This window comes from Eptatretus burgeri, chromosome 1 (genome assembly GCF_056783735.1).
Source record: "Eptatretus burgeri isolate ZD-2024b chromosome 1, Ebu_testis_v1, whole genome shotgun sequence".
In the NCBI taxonomy this organism is placed as follows: domain Eukaryota; kingdom Metazoa; phylum Chordata; class Myxini; order Myxiniformes; family Myxinidae; genus Eptatretus; species Eptatretus burgeri.
In genome coordinates, this window is record NC_140961.1 from 92,895,086 (window position 1) to 92,908,491 (window position 13,406).

At 43.4% G+C, this 13,406-nt stretch overlaps 1 protein-coding gene across 1 annotated transcript in view; it reads left to right on the top strand.

Moving 5' to 3' along the window:
• LOC147034964 (extracellular calcium-sensing receptor-like) overlaps positions 1-2,515 on the top strand; it is a 51,639-nt gene extending 49,124 nt beyond the window's left edge. The window contains exon 9 of the mRNA XM_085891697.1: positions 1,886-2,515. Coding sequence (XP_085747823.1) covers positions 1,886-2,373 — 488 coding nt within the window. The 3' untranslated portion in view covers positions 2,374-2,515. The remainder of the gene's footprint in view (positions 1-1,885) is intronic.
• The last annotated feature ends 10,891 nt before the right edge of the window (positions 2,516-13,406 follow it).

Consider the following 13,406-nt stretch of genomic DNA (forward strand, 5'->3'; position numbering starts at 1 on the left):
ATTGATTCTGAAAAGATGATACCAATTTCTGAATTCTGGGCTGAGTCACGCTGAGTGCACATCACAGTTCGTCTTCTCCATGCAGTTGGTTTGTTGACTTCGTTTTCAAATGCACTAGCGCTGAAAATGTGCCTGTATGTGGATCCAAATGGTAATAAATTATGAATAGCGATGTCAACGTATGGGGTACGATTCAGTCATAGCTACCAAAACACTGGCAGTGATTCTGTCTGGAATTTGAGCTTCACTCCCGGATCTTCTTTCAGAGTTACAAGTTCAGTCTGCGTCTGGTCATCGCCATTGGGTATCGCCGTTAATGGCGATTGGAAAGGATCCCGCACGATGCCTGCAATGTTCCTATCCATACCCAGGAAGTATCTTTCAAATTCAGTTTGTAGGCCTGCCCGATGCTGAGAAATCAAGTGTCTCATCTTTTCAGTACACGTTTCATTGACACCGGTCATATGTTCTGGCATTGCCATGTTTCCCACCTCAATTTTACGATGCCAGTTCTTGAGCATCCCAGCAAATGCCCGGAGCTTATTCGTGAAGTCGATCACCAACTTATCCTTGCCTTGTAGTGCGGTGTTCAGTTTGTTCATCTGACCAAACATATCAACTAGGTAGGCTAGTTTCACTGTCCATTTTGGCCGATCCCATTCAGACAGCAAATCCTTCTTCCTTTGAATATGAAGGAATAGCTGGATCTCATCTCTGAGCTCAAAGACTCGGTGAACAACGTTACCTCTGGACAGCCAGTGAACCTGTATGTAGGAGGAAGAGGAGATTGGGACCATGTGCAGAGTGTTGGTGCTGCTTAAGTAGTCTCCTTGGCTATTGGGCACAATCTTTGACAAGTCACCACTCCAACACAGTATACCAGCATGCTGGCACTCATTTTGCCAACCTCACAAGGATAACAGGCAGAGTGAAACCCACCCGGTATTAATTCAACAGCCGATTGGGATTTGAACTTAGGATCCTTGAATCCCAAGCCCACCACCCTAACCATTAAGTCAACAGTGGTAGATGGATGAGGGATATGAAAACGATCATGAAGTAAGCATATAGATTAGAAAGTGAGTTTTTACTCTGACAATGGGAACGTGAGCAGGCAGCAAAATAATATTAAAGGAAAACATGATAACGATGGAAATAATACTTAATGTGGATGGGGAGGGTTAGTGGGAGTTCAAAATGTTATGCAGTATGTGGCAATCGTTTTCATCTTCAAATATTGGAGGTAAATCATTATTGAACAGACTTTGGAAGGCAGTTCAGAGATGAGAGAAGAGGGATAATAAAGAGTGGTGGTGAGTAATACACTTAAATTTCAGGAGGGTGATAATGTTTGGGTTGGTACTTGGAAGTTGAGTACATGCATTCAGGCAAAGCTGAAGAAGTTGAAGACCTGAAAAACAATTTTCTGTGAACTACCTTCCAGAATCTAGAGTCTGTCCAATTACTCCACAAAATTACTTCAAAGGAAGAAAGATAAGATTTTTAGACCAGTAAGACAAGAAGAAGTCATCATTTTATTGCAGTGTGAACTCGAGGAGCACCATTGCACACTGCCACTTTTGAGTCGTGGTCCATTGTAATGGTATCTGGAAATCTTTCTTTTCTCAATTTGGCACCTCTTCGAGGGGTGCAAAGTAAGCTTTGGCACTGCCAGTCAAATGAAGATTTCTCTCCCAAATTCTCATGAAAACCTTTAAACTCTGTCTTCCAAATGGAATTTCATTTGATATTGCATTCTGTTTTAGTATTAAATGAAGAAAAATGATCTGCCTTGTTCAATTTTAGCATTTATTATTTGTTTCTCATAATACGGTTTATGATCATGTAAGTGATTTTTAATAGTATTTTCTTTAATGTCTTATAGGTGCCCTCCTCAAAAGTAAAGCAATGGAAGTAATGGTTCACTTGAAAGAATTTGTCGTGGGTTGCATTAGTTTTCTTCCACAACTATCAATCTGCATATTATGGGCTATTTTGGGGAAGCCCCAGACATATCACAACACTGAGGATAAAGCAGGCACGATCATCTTAGAGTGTCGTGGGACTTCAACAGTCTGGGCTGTCTCTGCACTAGCATATTTGGGGATGTTACTTATGATTTGTCTCGGTTTTGCATTGAAGATCCGTAATATACCCTCAACCTACAACGAGGCAAAATTAATCACTTTCAGCATGCTTAGCTGCTTATTGGTTTGCTTGGCGTTTGTGCCTGCTTATAGTAGCACACAAGGAAAGTTCAAAGTTGCTACAGAAATTTTTGCCATTATTGCAATGACCTATGGCATATTTGGTTGCATTTTCGTCCCAATATGCTACATAATTATCTTCAAGCCAACACAAAAAATACTGTAATGGAATATCAAACAAAACTGCATCAATCACTTGTATTTGCTTAAACAGTTGTTTGGAATATATTGACGGTACTGGAATTAAATGTTTGTTTTATTCCATTGTATTTGAGAATGAGAAATATAAAAAATAAAAAGTTGAAATTGTGGCAATTATAGGGGCCATATATTTATTAGGGCTTAACTGAGCATCAGCAATGCTGGAGGCTTATATTTTGGGTCCTGTCGGTCCATGTGTCCATCTGGAGCATTGAATAGAAAATAACTTGATGCATTTCTTTCATCCATATTTAGAAAACGTATGCAATGATATCTGGGCAAGAGGCACCTCAAATTATTTTGGGATGGGAGCCAAAGGTCATGGGATACACGATGTTATTTTTTAATTTGGGAAATTAAAAAAAGGAACTTATGGGAGAGAATAGTACAGGATTGTATGTTTTAAGGAACCATTATTTAATTTTATACACTTTACCATCTCCACTATCAACATACAACTTTGAATTACTTAATTTATACACACTTTACTATCACTGATATAGAGGTATGTCCACTCCTCTCTGAGCGGTCAAGCCTGGGTGTGAATCTCGGCCCAGCTGGAATCAAACTGTCATCCTGGTGTTTTTCAGTCATGGCGAGGCACCAATGTGTGTGCTGTCCCTTGAATAGACATTCAACTGGGCAGCCTACCTGCATTCGTTGGTTGTCGTTTTGTATGCAGCCTGTGGCTGCTGGTTGCATAATTTCTGGAAGCGTGGCTGTGCCACTGATGCAGTACCCCTGTTACCAGTCAGTTGGTACTCATTTTGCCAACTTCAGAAGGATGACAGGCGAAGTCAACCCACCGGGTGTTATTTCAACGACACGACAGGGACTCAAACTCAAGACCCTAAGATTTTAAACCAGCCACCTTAACTGTTAAGCCAAGACCAGGCTTGGCATTTCTTGGTGGACGATAACGATCCAACCTTGTCCTTTGCGAATAATAGGTGAACTATTGCTGGCACCCTGAACAAATTCCAGATTCCTGCACTGGAGAGAGAAGGACGATTCCTGCTGGGGAGACAAAAGCAAATCAGCAAAACAGGTGCCAATAAACTACTTTGGCAACAACAACACTCTGTAAAGAGTATTGTCTACATATCTTCTTATGAAATTACTTTAAAAAAAACAAGTTTTTTATTTGATTCATGAAAATCTCAATTGACAAATATTTTTATATTGTGGATCATTGATGATAAAGCAAAGTTTACATTTTGAAACAAAGAAAATAATGTTTATAATCGAGATTATAAGGAAAGAACCGGTTCACTTTCATTGATCTTACAGATCCAGGTTACGTTGATGGGGTGTCCCATATTAACCACAGAGCAAGTGAAGTTGTCAGCAGAGCCTACCATAAGGAATTCAGAAACCTCTAGTCTGTTTAGAAGAGGGCTTTACTTGGTAAGAAAATAAAAAACAACACTGCTGGCATTAAGACGAATCCATGGAGAGCAAAATATAGCATAACAATGGCCACTGGATAAGAAAAAGTCAAATATTATTCATGAACTATCGTGAAGTTCTGTTGACCACGAAAACATTTGGTGCCTTTTACAATGCTGATGATCTTGTAGAAAGCAAATTATTAGAAAGGACCAGTGTATTAATTTAAATGTCCTTGAGAAAGGTTACACTTGTGGTTAAGTTTCTTGACTCTGGATAAAGGGACTGGTAACAACAACCACGAGGAGGGAAAAGGCAAGGCATTGGGGGCATGAAAATGAGGGAGAGAGAAGGACGAAGGAGAGCAAACAGGCTTTGGGACTTCTCTTAAGCTACCACACACTGTTTCCTGTGGTGAATATCATTTTTAAACAGACATCCTTGGTGAAGAAATTGATCAGGGGTCTTCTGTATGCAAACATGTGAAGGTTTAATGACCCGTCGATTCCTTTGCCATGGTGGTAGGGCCAGCGCCAGTCTATTTTGTGCCCTTGGCAAGGCCAGCTACTTGCATCCCCCCCAAAAAATTGCCAACTTCGATTTTTAAAAACAGATGTTTTGTGGAAAAAATAAAAAGCACAAAACTTGAAACTGCTAAATTTATTTTACCACAATATTTTGCTTACAGTCAGACAGAGAAACAAACAAAAAACAGACAAACAGAGTTAAAAACGTCTCAAAAAAGTTTCAATTTCAGACACATCAAAATCTCACTTTGCGTGCCTTTTCCTTTGCAAATTTCGACACCAAGCTGAGAATGAAAGAATAGAATAGATAACGAAAGAAGAATAGAATAAATAAAGAAAGAAACAGTTTTGTTAGTGTTGAAAACAATAAACTGGTTATGAACTAACAATGAAATAGAAACTATTATGAACAATAAAATATTATATTGTTACGAATTTGGAATTCAATTGCACACAACATACAGGTTCCCTGAGTCATCTATGTCAATAAGTGCATGTTCCCTAGATAGCTCACCTTCCATTGTTTAAATGTTTTGAAATCGATTAGATGCGCTGCGGATAGATTTAATAGTTCGGGAGCAAACAATGGAGACGTCCCTCCCCCTCTTCTGCGAAGAGGAAGAAGAACCCTGCGGTGACGTCAACAACTCCCTCCCACCCGTGGTTGAGCGGGGGGTGGATCACGAGGGCATTAGTCACGCTGGGTGCGGGGGAGGGGGTGCAAAGGATAAAGGGGACATCTTTTCTTTGTTCAAAAAGAGTCTCGTGAAAGTCCCGTAAAAGAGTTCGTAAAGAGTTTGTGGGAGTCCCGTGGTAGGGCTGAGTTCATGGGCTGAGTTTATGGGAGACCCATGGCAGAGTTCGTGTGCTGAGTTCCTTGGGAGGAGTAAGCTTTTTGCTTCGGCAGTTGGGGGAGTCGGGAGGAAGCCAGAAGTCAAGGAGCTGCGTGGAAGTCCAGGCATCGCGAAGGAGATGTGAGCTGGAGGCGCAGCCTTGCCTGCTGTGTCACGCAAACCATGCTTTCGTGTGGAGAGAGCCGGAGAGAGCTCGCCTGCCACACGAAGGCCCGAGCTCGACCACGGCTATGCTAGCTGCCGTGGGGAAGGAGCATCACTGGTCGCCCATGCTCGTTTGTGTGGAGAGAGCTCGCCTGCCACACGGAAGGCCCGAGCTCGACCGCGGCTACGCTAGCTGCTGTGGGGACGGGGCGTCGCGGGTCGCCCAAACCAGACACCACGAGGGTGCAGTTAACCTGCAACAGTGTCATGGGACTCGTTCGGTCTGCCAAGTTCCATGCCATAAAGACCCAAGAGGTCCAGTCTGACCCCGGTAGTTGGATCACGTGGGTATTTAGGTCCATTGAAGATTGGCAATCGACCCTACCCCACGTGATCTGCCGATTGGCGTATTTCGGTTCTTGTACAAGGACCCGTCGCTCGGAGTTATCTGGGCGGCGATCTATATTCTGGGCGATCGGTCGGACCGACTCGACTTACAGCTCCGTTCAGACCGGTCGGTTGGTGGCTGACCCACCAGCCTGTAACAATATTTTCCCTTTATTATGTGTTTTCTTAAAACAATAATTTGCATAAAACTGTGACCCTTAAAGGTCGGTAATGCGCCACTCTGAGGTCTGCACCTGAGGCGGCTGCCTCGTTAGCCTTATGGTAGCAACGGCCCTGCATGGCGGCCCATCGTTAACACACTTTGCGCAAGTCTGGGAAGAAGATTAAACTTTTCTTCTTCTATCTACCCTTTGAGGTATTCATCTCCACTGTACTCCCACAGCTATTCATTGGATCTGGCTGTCAGACATTACACTTCTGTTATATTGACAACAATTTCATTGCAGCAACTTGTATTACCTCTTTGGTGACATTTTGGTGTTTTACATGCCATTTTGAGAAGGCAACCAGCGTGTGGAAAACCGGTGTTTACTTTTGGAGCTGACTCATTCCTCAAATCTCTCCTGTCCTTCAACCAAATTGTCCTTTTATGCTTTGAGTTTCTGTCTTCATCATTTGTGGTGCAGCTCTAATGGCAGAATCTGTTTCTCCTCTATGCCTTGATGATTTGGAGATTCACCTTCCGAGGTCTTGTTGAACGTGATTGCTTGTGTCAGCTTCACCATTTGTGCACATCTTCCAGACTTTAACTCTTCCAACGGGAATCACCACCAACCCTTCACCCATTTGTAACCAGCTGGGGTTAATGTGTGAACTGCTTGATAAAGCTGAGTTTCCACGTTGGGAGTCGTGAGTGAATGTATAGCTGCATTGCTGTATGAGACGTTCATACTTATTTAATTTGTGCATTCTTAGGAAAGTCATTCACTCCTTCATTTAATTAATATTATTGTGCCTGTGGTCGACATTAAAGATTATTAAATATTTATTGTAACATTATCCTTCTGTCTCCTGTCATTTGGTGGTTTCACCTTTAAAACTAGAACGGGCACTCAGTAGAGAGCATACCTTCACCAACGCTACATCCCCCCCCCCAAGAAACCGTTGATTGTGAGGGTATTTAATCCCATACCACATCTGCCATCTCATATGTGTTATGATGACTTAAAAACTTTCAACTTCCTCTGTTTGACACTGATTCACGTACATTGTACAATTTCTGTATGAACTCCCTGACCTTTTTGGGTGTTGGTGTCAAGTCAATCTGATGACAACTGGTCACATTATAATAAATTATTTTCTGGCATTTTAGGGGCATTTAGCACACACGACTTTCTGTTTTTCTAAATAAGTTATTTATTGTGAACAAAAAAACATTCATTGTACAAAAATGACGATTTTGACATTTTCATGACCTCGACCTTGACCTTTGTACTCTTAATTTTGTAATTGGTATTATAGTGTGGGGAACAGAAAAGTCAACATTTTGGTGTTGGTTTCATGCAAATCGGATAAGAATTGACCGTGTTATGACTAAAACCGCACATTTTGCAATGTCGTGACCCCCCCCGACCTTTGACTCCCAACCGCTAATAAGGGTTATTACGTCATTGTGTCATGTCACATATCACAAGATGGGGCATTGAATTCTGAACATTTTGGCATTAGTTGCATGCAAATTGGATACAAATTGACCGCGCTATGGTAAAAAGACGATTTTGACCTTTTCATGACCTTGACCTTTGACCCGATCGCTCCCAAAATCTAATCAAATGGTCCTCGGATAATAACCAATCATCCCACCAAATTTTCTGCGATTCAGTTCAATACTTTTGGAGTTATGCGAATAACAAACAAACAAACACACCTATTCACAAATAAATAAATAAATAAATAAATAAGTACACAGCGATCAAAACATAACCTTCGCAACAAAGTTTGTGAAGGTAACAATATCAAGGGCACATCAGTGTCTTTATATATTTTCTGGTATTGTTATGTCCTCCAGGCTTCCGGTGCACTCGCTTGCAGTGCCCTGAGGTTGACACATAACATTGTATTATCAATGAAAATAACATCCCATTTTAGTGAACAGATATGTAATAGCTTATTACCTTAAACAATGATCATTGCTTGCAGCAATACCTCTTTAATAACAAAGAACGAAGAAGAACACATACCCTGACCATACAATCAGTCCATGTGTGATGAAAGAGAAGAGAACTAGAATGAAAGATATAAAAATGGATGAAATCCTGACAAATTTAACAAGAATGATGAAAGTGAAGAGGAAGAGTGAAATGTTCAAAAATTGGCTCGCTTTAGTTGATGGAAGTTAAAGGTCACATGGAATCTTTGCAATGAACATTGAACAGACGAGATTTTATCAGAATCCTGAACAAATTACAAATTCCTACAACCGATTGAATATCAGGCTTGGCCAACGTGAGACTGGCCAACATGTCGGACTTGGCCAACGTGAGACTGGCCAACACGTCAGGCTATGCCAACGTGAGACCGGCCAACACGTCGGGCTTGGCCAATATGAGACCGGCAAACATGTCGGGCTTGGCCAACGTGACACCAGCCAACATGTCGGGCTTGGCCAACGTGAGACACTTGCATGAAAATATTTGTTGCATTGACTGACAATTTACGTCGTTTTTTAACCTCTATAAGCACGTGTCTCGGTGAAAAAACATGTATGAGGTGCCAAGATGAATATTGCAGTACCTTTTCAGAGTGTAATTGAGTGAAGTTTAGTTTCATTACGACGACTTACTACATTTTAGTAACCGTAACCAGGTCGTTTACAAGTCATTCGGCACATGGCACCCCACAATCATGCTGTGCAAGTGGTGCTTGGAGGGGGTCGCGCTGCAACGCTGCAAGATTCATCGGGCAACCCTGGAAACTGTCGTGCAGAGGACCACACCGGAGGCCACCCTACGAAATTTGGACGGGGCCAACGGCTCAAAAATTGTATGCTGTCCCGGCCGAAGACCTATGCGCAGGAGTCTTACCATGCCCAATGAGTAATTCTGACTTCGAGGCGTTCAGCCATAATCCCTCAGAGGCTAGCTTCACGCCGGTGGCTGCTCAGCCAGATGCACGCACCAAGTGTATGAACCTGCGGTTCCTATCAAACTGAGCAGGAATGCTGTCCCAGCGACAAAAGCATCATTCAGGTAAAACGAACCTGTCTTGCGACGGTCTAATCCCAGCTCACATTCCCTGTTGGTGGGTGAACAATCCAACACTTAATGAATTCTGCTTCACAATGATAGGAAGAGCCGACATCAAAGGATCAAAAAACGACGTCGCTGTGGATTCTTAACCACCACAAGCCAGTTATACCTGTGTTAACTTTTCTGACACCTATTGCTTAAAACCCAGAAAGTCAAAAGGAGCATGCGGCCATGCTTTCACAGTCTGTGTTCAAACTGAAAATCAAGATCCAGTGAGTTTTCACCCTTCTGCTTCATGGGAGATTTTGGTTCTCCCTTTGCTTGCCTTAGGACACTTGCATTACCATTTTAAAGGTGCACCGCCCCGTCAAACTCCCCGCCCGGAACTATCCCTGGAGCGGGTCACCAGAGTCATGCGCCAGCGGGTGTCCATGGAGCACAGAGCGTGTGCAGCGTGCGGAGGCACGCTGCACTGACCGAGCTACAACGTGTGCGCTTCACACCAGAAACGTGTGATCCCTCCCCACCCCCAGCCAGGTCTATCGGGGAGCCAGCATTACCCATCTCACCAGGTTAATGAAGGAACGGTAAGTATTGTGGTATTTCACCGGAAGCTCCACATCGGTGATGCCGCTCTCCCCTTGCTGAATTGGACTTCGTGGGCACATTTATTTGCTGTAACATGCCAGTTTATCCTATCATCCAGTGCCGGATTAAGCCTCGGCTGGCCCGAAGGCACATTTTGAAATTTTAGAGAATGGCCTGAAAAATTTAAATTATATCTCGGGCTCATGGAAATGGACCCCAGACAAAAGATGAACTGATTCAAGAACAAAATATTTAATGCAAAAAAGACATATTTAATGTGAAAAGAATTTTTGGCCCGAATTTTTGGCTGGCCCTAAGGCACATGCCTTGTCTGGCTGATGGTTAATCCAGCACTGCTATCATCCGTGTTATTTGTTGAAGTTGACATTTCTGTTAACGTGTGGATGAATTAATCTTTACTTATTACACTGGAATTGTGATTGGAAGTATAAAACAAGAGAAGAGTAAATTTGTTTATTTTTTATCGTAGTTCTGTCTCAGTTTTTTTCATTTGCATTTTGTGCATGCCAATGGTGTGAGTTTGAATTTGCATCAACTAAACGAATTACAGTTAGTTGCAATGCATTTGTCAATGGTTCAACAACAATGTCTATTGGACCATCAGGGATAAGGTGCATCATTCCCTGGGAAGGTCAGTTAATCATTTGGGACTGAGATGCATGCTCCAGATGATACGCGAAAATGAGGAAGTTTTATTATGTTGTTTTTGTATACACTGTCGAGGCTCGTATGAGAGATAACACACAGAAACGCACAACAAATGGAGCAAGAGACAAGAGGGGTGGAAGAGGGAAGGAAAAAATAATGGGGAACAGAGATATGAAGAGATCTGTGGAAGGGAGAGGGATGGGGTGGGGTACACAGGGTAAACAAGATGGACATGAGAGGGACTTTCAGGAAGGAAAGCAGGGAATTTGAAGGTGGCTTTGAGGTGGACTAGTGGGGGTTAAAAATCTTGGTTTTTGATGGGGGAAGATAAGCGATGGTGGTGAACAACTGTTTAGAAGGCCTGGAGGGAAGAATGGGATTGCAGAGAGTGTGGGAGTTTGTTCTAAAGGTGGGGAAAAAGAGGAATGAAAGAGTGAAGGTGAGCAGTAATTCTTGATTTTGGTAGTTTTACCAGAAGGGGGTTGCTGGTGGACCTTGAGCACCCTGGAGGAATATGGGAAGGACATATCTCAGACAGAGCGGGGAGGTGGGGGGTGAGGTCGGACAGGAGATGATAGAAGACAGAAAGACCACTGACATGCCTGTGGTGAGAGAGTAAGAGACCCAAAGGCTCAGCTTCATCGCGGGAGATACAAATGACCCTAAATGCCTTGGTTTCCACAGCGTGAAACCGAGAATGGTGAGAGGTGGGAGCAGAAGCCCAGGGGGAGAGCAGTACTCTATAAGGCTGCAGATGAAAGCTTTGTATGTGGTCAGGACCTTAGGTGTGCTAAGGAAGGACTTTGCACTATGGAGGATTCCCAGTCGGCTACTGGCTTTGGAGGCCAACTGGGAAATGTGGCTTTCCCAGGAAACATCCTGGCAGATGGTGAGACCCATAAGCTTGAATGAAAGGACTTCTTCAACAGGATTGTTGAGAAAGTAGATGGGGAAGGGGCGGGGGGCTCCAGAGGGTCCTTTCGGAGAGACATAGTGAGAGTGTGAGATTTGTCAGGGTTGAAAGACACGTTCCACATGTTGGACCAGCTTGTGATTTTGTCCAGATCTGCAGAGAATGAAAAGACTGCTGCTTACCGATTTGAGGGAAGACAGATGGTACGCAGATGGTGGAGTCATCAGCAAAGAGATAAATAGGATTTACCAGAGAGTCGAAGAGATCATTGATGAAAACCAGAAAAACAACAAGGCCCAGAACACTGCCTTGGGGAACTCAAGCCTGGACAGGAAGAGGGAAGGAGAGAACGCCATTAAGGGCCACATGTTGGCTGCGACAGGAGAGTAAGTCTGTGAGCCATGAGTGGAGATGTCCTTGGATACCATCCGAAGTGAATTTGGTGAGCAGGGTAGGGTGTCAGACCGTATCGAAGGCATGCGATATGTCTTGGGAGATGGCTTTGGTTTCATGTCTGGCATTGAGCATCTCCATCCGTTGGGAGAGCAGAAGCAGCATATCAAGGGTAGAGTGACCTGTTCTGAATCCAAATTGATGATCGGAAATCAAGCCATTGCAGAAGAGGAAGGATTTCATGTCTGCAGCGATGATGATTTCCATAACCTTGTTCATGATTGGGAGAAGGCTGATTGTTCTGTAGTTGTAGGGATCTATTTTTGTACCTTTTTTATGTAGAGCGGTAATGTTTGCTGATTTACAAGCAGAAGGCAGTGAGAGGGTGGATAGAACAGACAGACAGAGAGAGAGAGAGAGAGAGAGAGAGAGAGAGAGAGAGAGAGAGAGAGAGAGAGAGAGAGAGACAAACAGCAACAGCAACAGGGCAGGTTTTTAGGACATGTGGGCTGATGCCGTCTGGACTGGTTGCAGAATCCGAGTCGAGGTTTGACAGTAAGCTCTCCACCTTGTCAGGAGAAAACGACACAGATTACAGAAACAGCTGGGTGTGACCGGGTAAGGTGGCTGCAGAGTCATGGATTTGGGAAAAAAGATTTAGAAGCAAACATGGAGTTTAGGCATTCAGCCTTTCCACTTGCAATGTCAGCTGTGTTGCCATTTGAGATATGGGAGGGGATGGAGGGAGGACATACACCAGAAAAGATGTAATTAGACACTACTAGGATTTGGAGGAGGGAGACAGGTTTGAGAGTTCAGACTTGTTTTTAGAAAGATGTTCTTTTCTGGCTCTCCTGAGGATAGACACACACTTGTTACGAGCTTTGTGGAAGGAACTGAGATTGCCTTCAGTTGGATTAGCCTTCCTTGGGGTTTAGGCAAGTTGCTTCAGGACAACTGCTTTGCCACAAGCTTCAGCGTACCATGGGCAGGAGGAAGCGTTGGACAACTGAAGATGAGATGGGATAAATCTGTGCATGAGAGAGAACTTTTACTTGAAAGAATTCCCTGGACAAGTTGATGTCGGAGGAAGTACAGATGGGAGACAAGTCGAGAAGTTTGATGGCTGCTTGAAGCCCCTGCCAATCAGCCTGCATGAAATGCCAGACTCGATGGTGCTGAGGTGGTTCTCTAATAACAGTCAGAGAGATGTCAACTTTGACAAGCATGTGGTCAGATGAACCGATAAGCGTGGAGATATAACAGCAGATATTTTCAGGGAAATTAATCAAAATCAGATCCAGAAGAGATGGAGTACCATTGGTTGAGATCCGGGTCGGGAAGTTCACAGATTGAGTCAATCCCAATGAGTCGCAGAATTCTTTTATTGAAGTGCCATGACCGGTAAGAGAGGTAACCACACATAGCCAACTGGCATGAATACAGTTGAAGTCACCACTTATGAGGAATAGAGAGTTGGGATGAGAGGATAGAAGTTGGTCCATGGTTTTGGAGAGCAAGATGTAAATGGAGTCATCACTTTTTGGTGGACAGTTCAACACACATATAAACATTAGCTTGGAGTGGAGGGGAAGCTGTAGCCAGAGGTATTCCTGGCGTTGTGGGGGAGAGAGGAGAGTGCATGGTGAGATGAGGAATGGAGTCTTTGATGAAGAGAGCAACTCCACCACCAGAACAAGGCTCACGTCTGTCATACCAGAGGAGGGAGTAACCAGGGAGAGATACGAGGGGGAAAGTTCTTTGTGATCCCGCTCAAAATAAATAATAATAATTTTGGGGGGCAGAGAAATCTCTTTTTTTCTTTTCACATCATTCTATGACAGTAATTTGAGCTGTATTGGTTGAATAACTGAATCCTGTAAATAAAACCTCATTTGGGAGGGGGGTGGGGTGTAGGCATTACA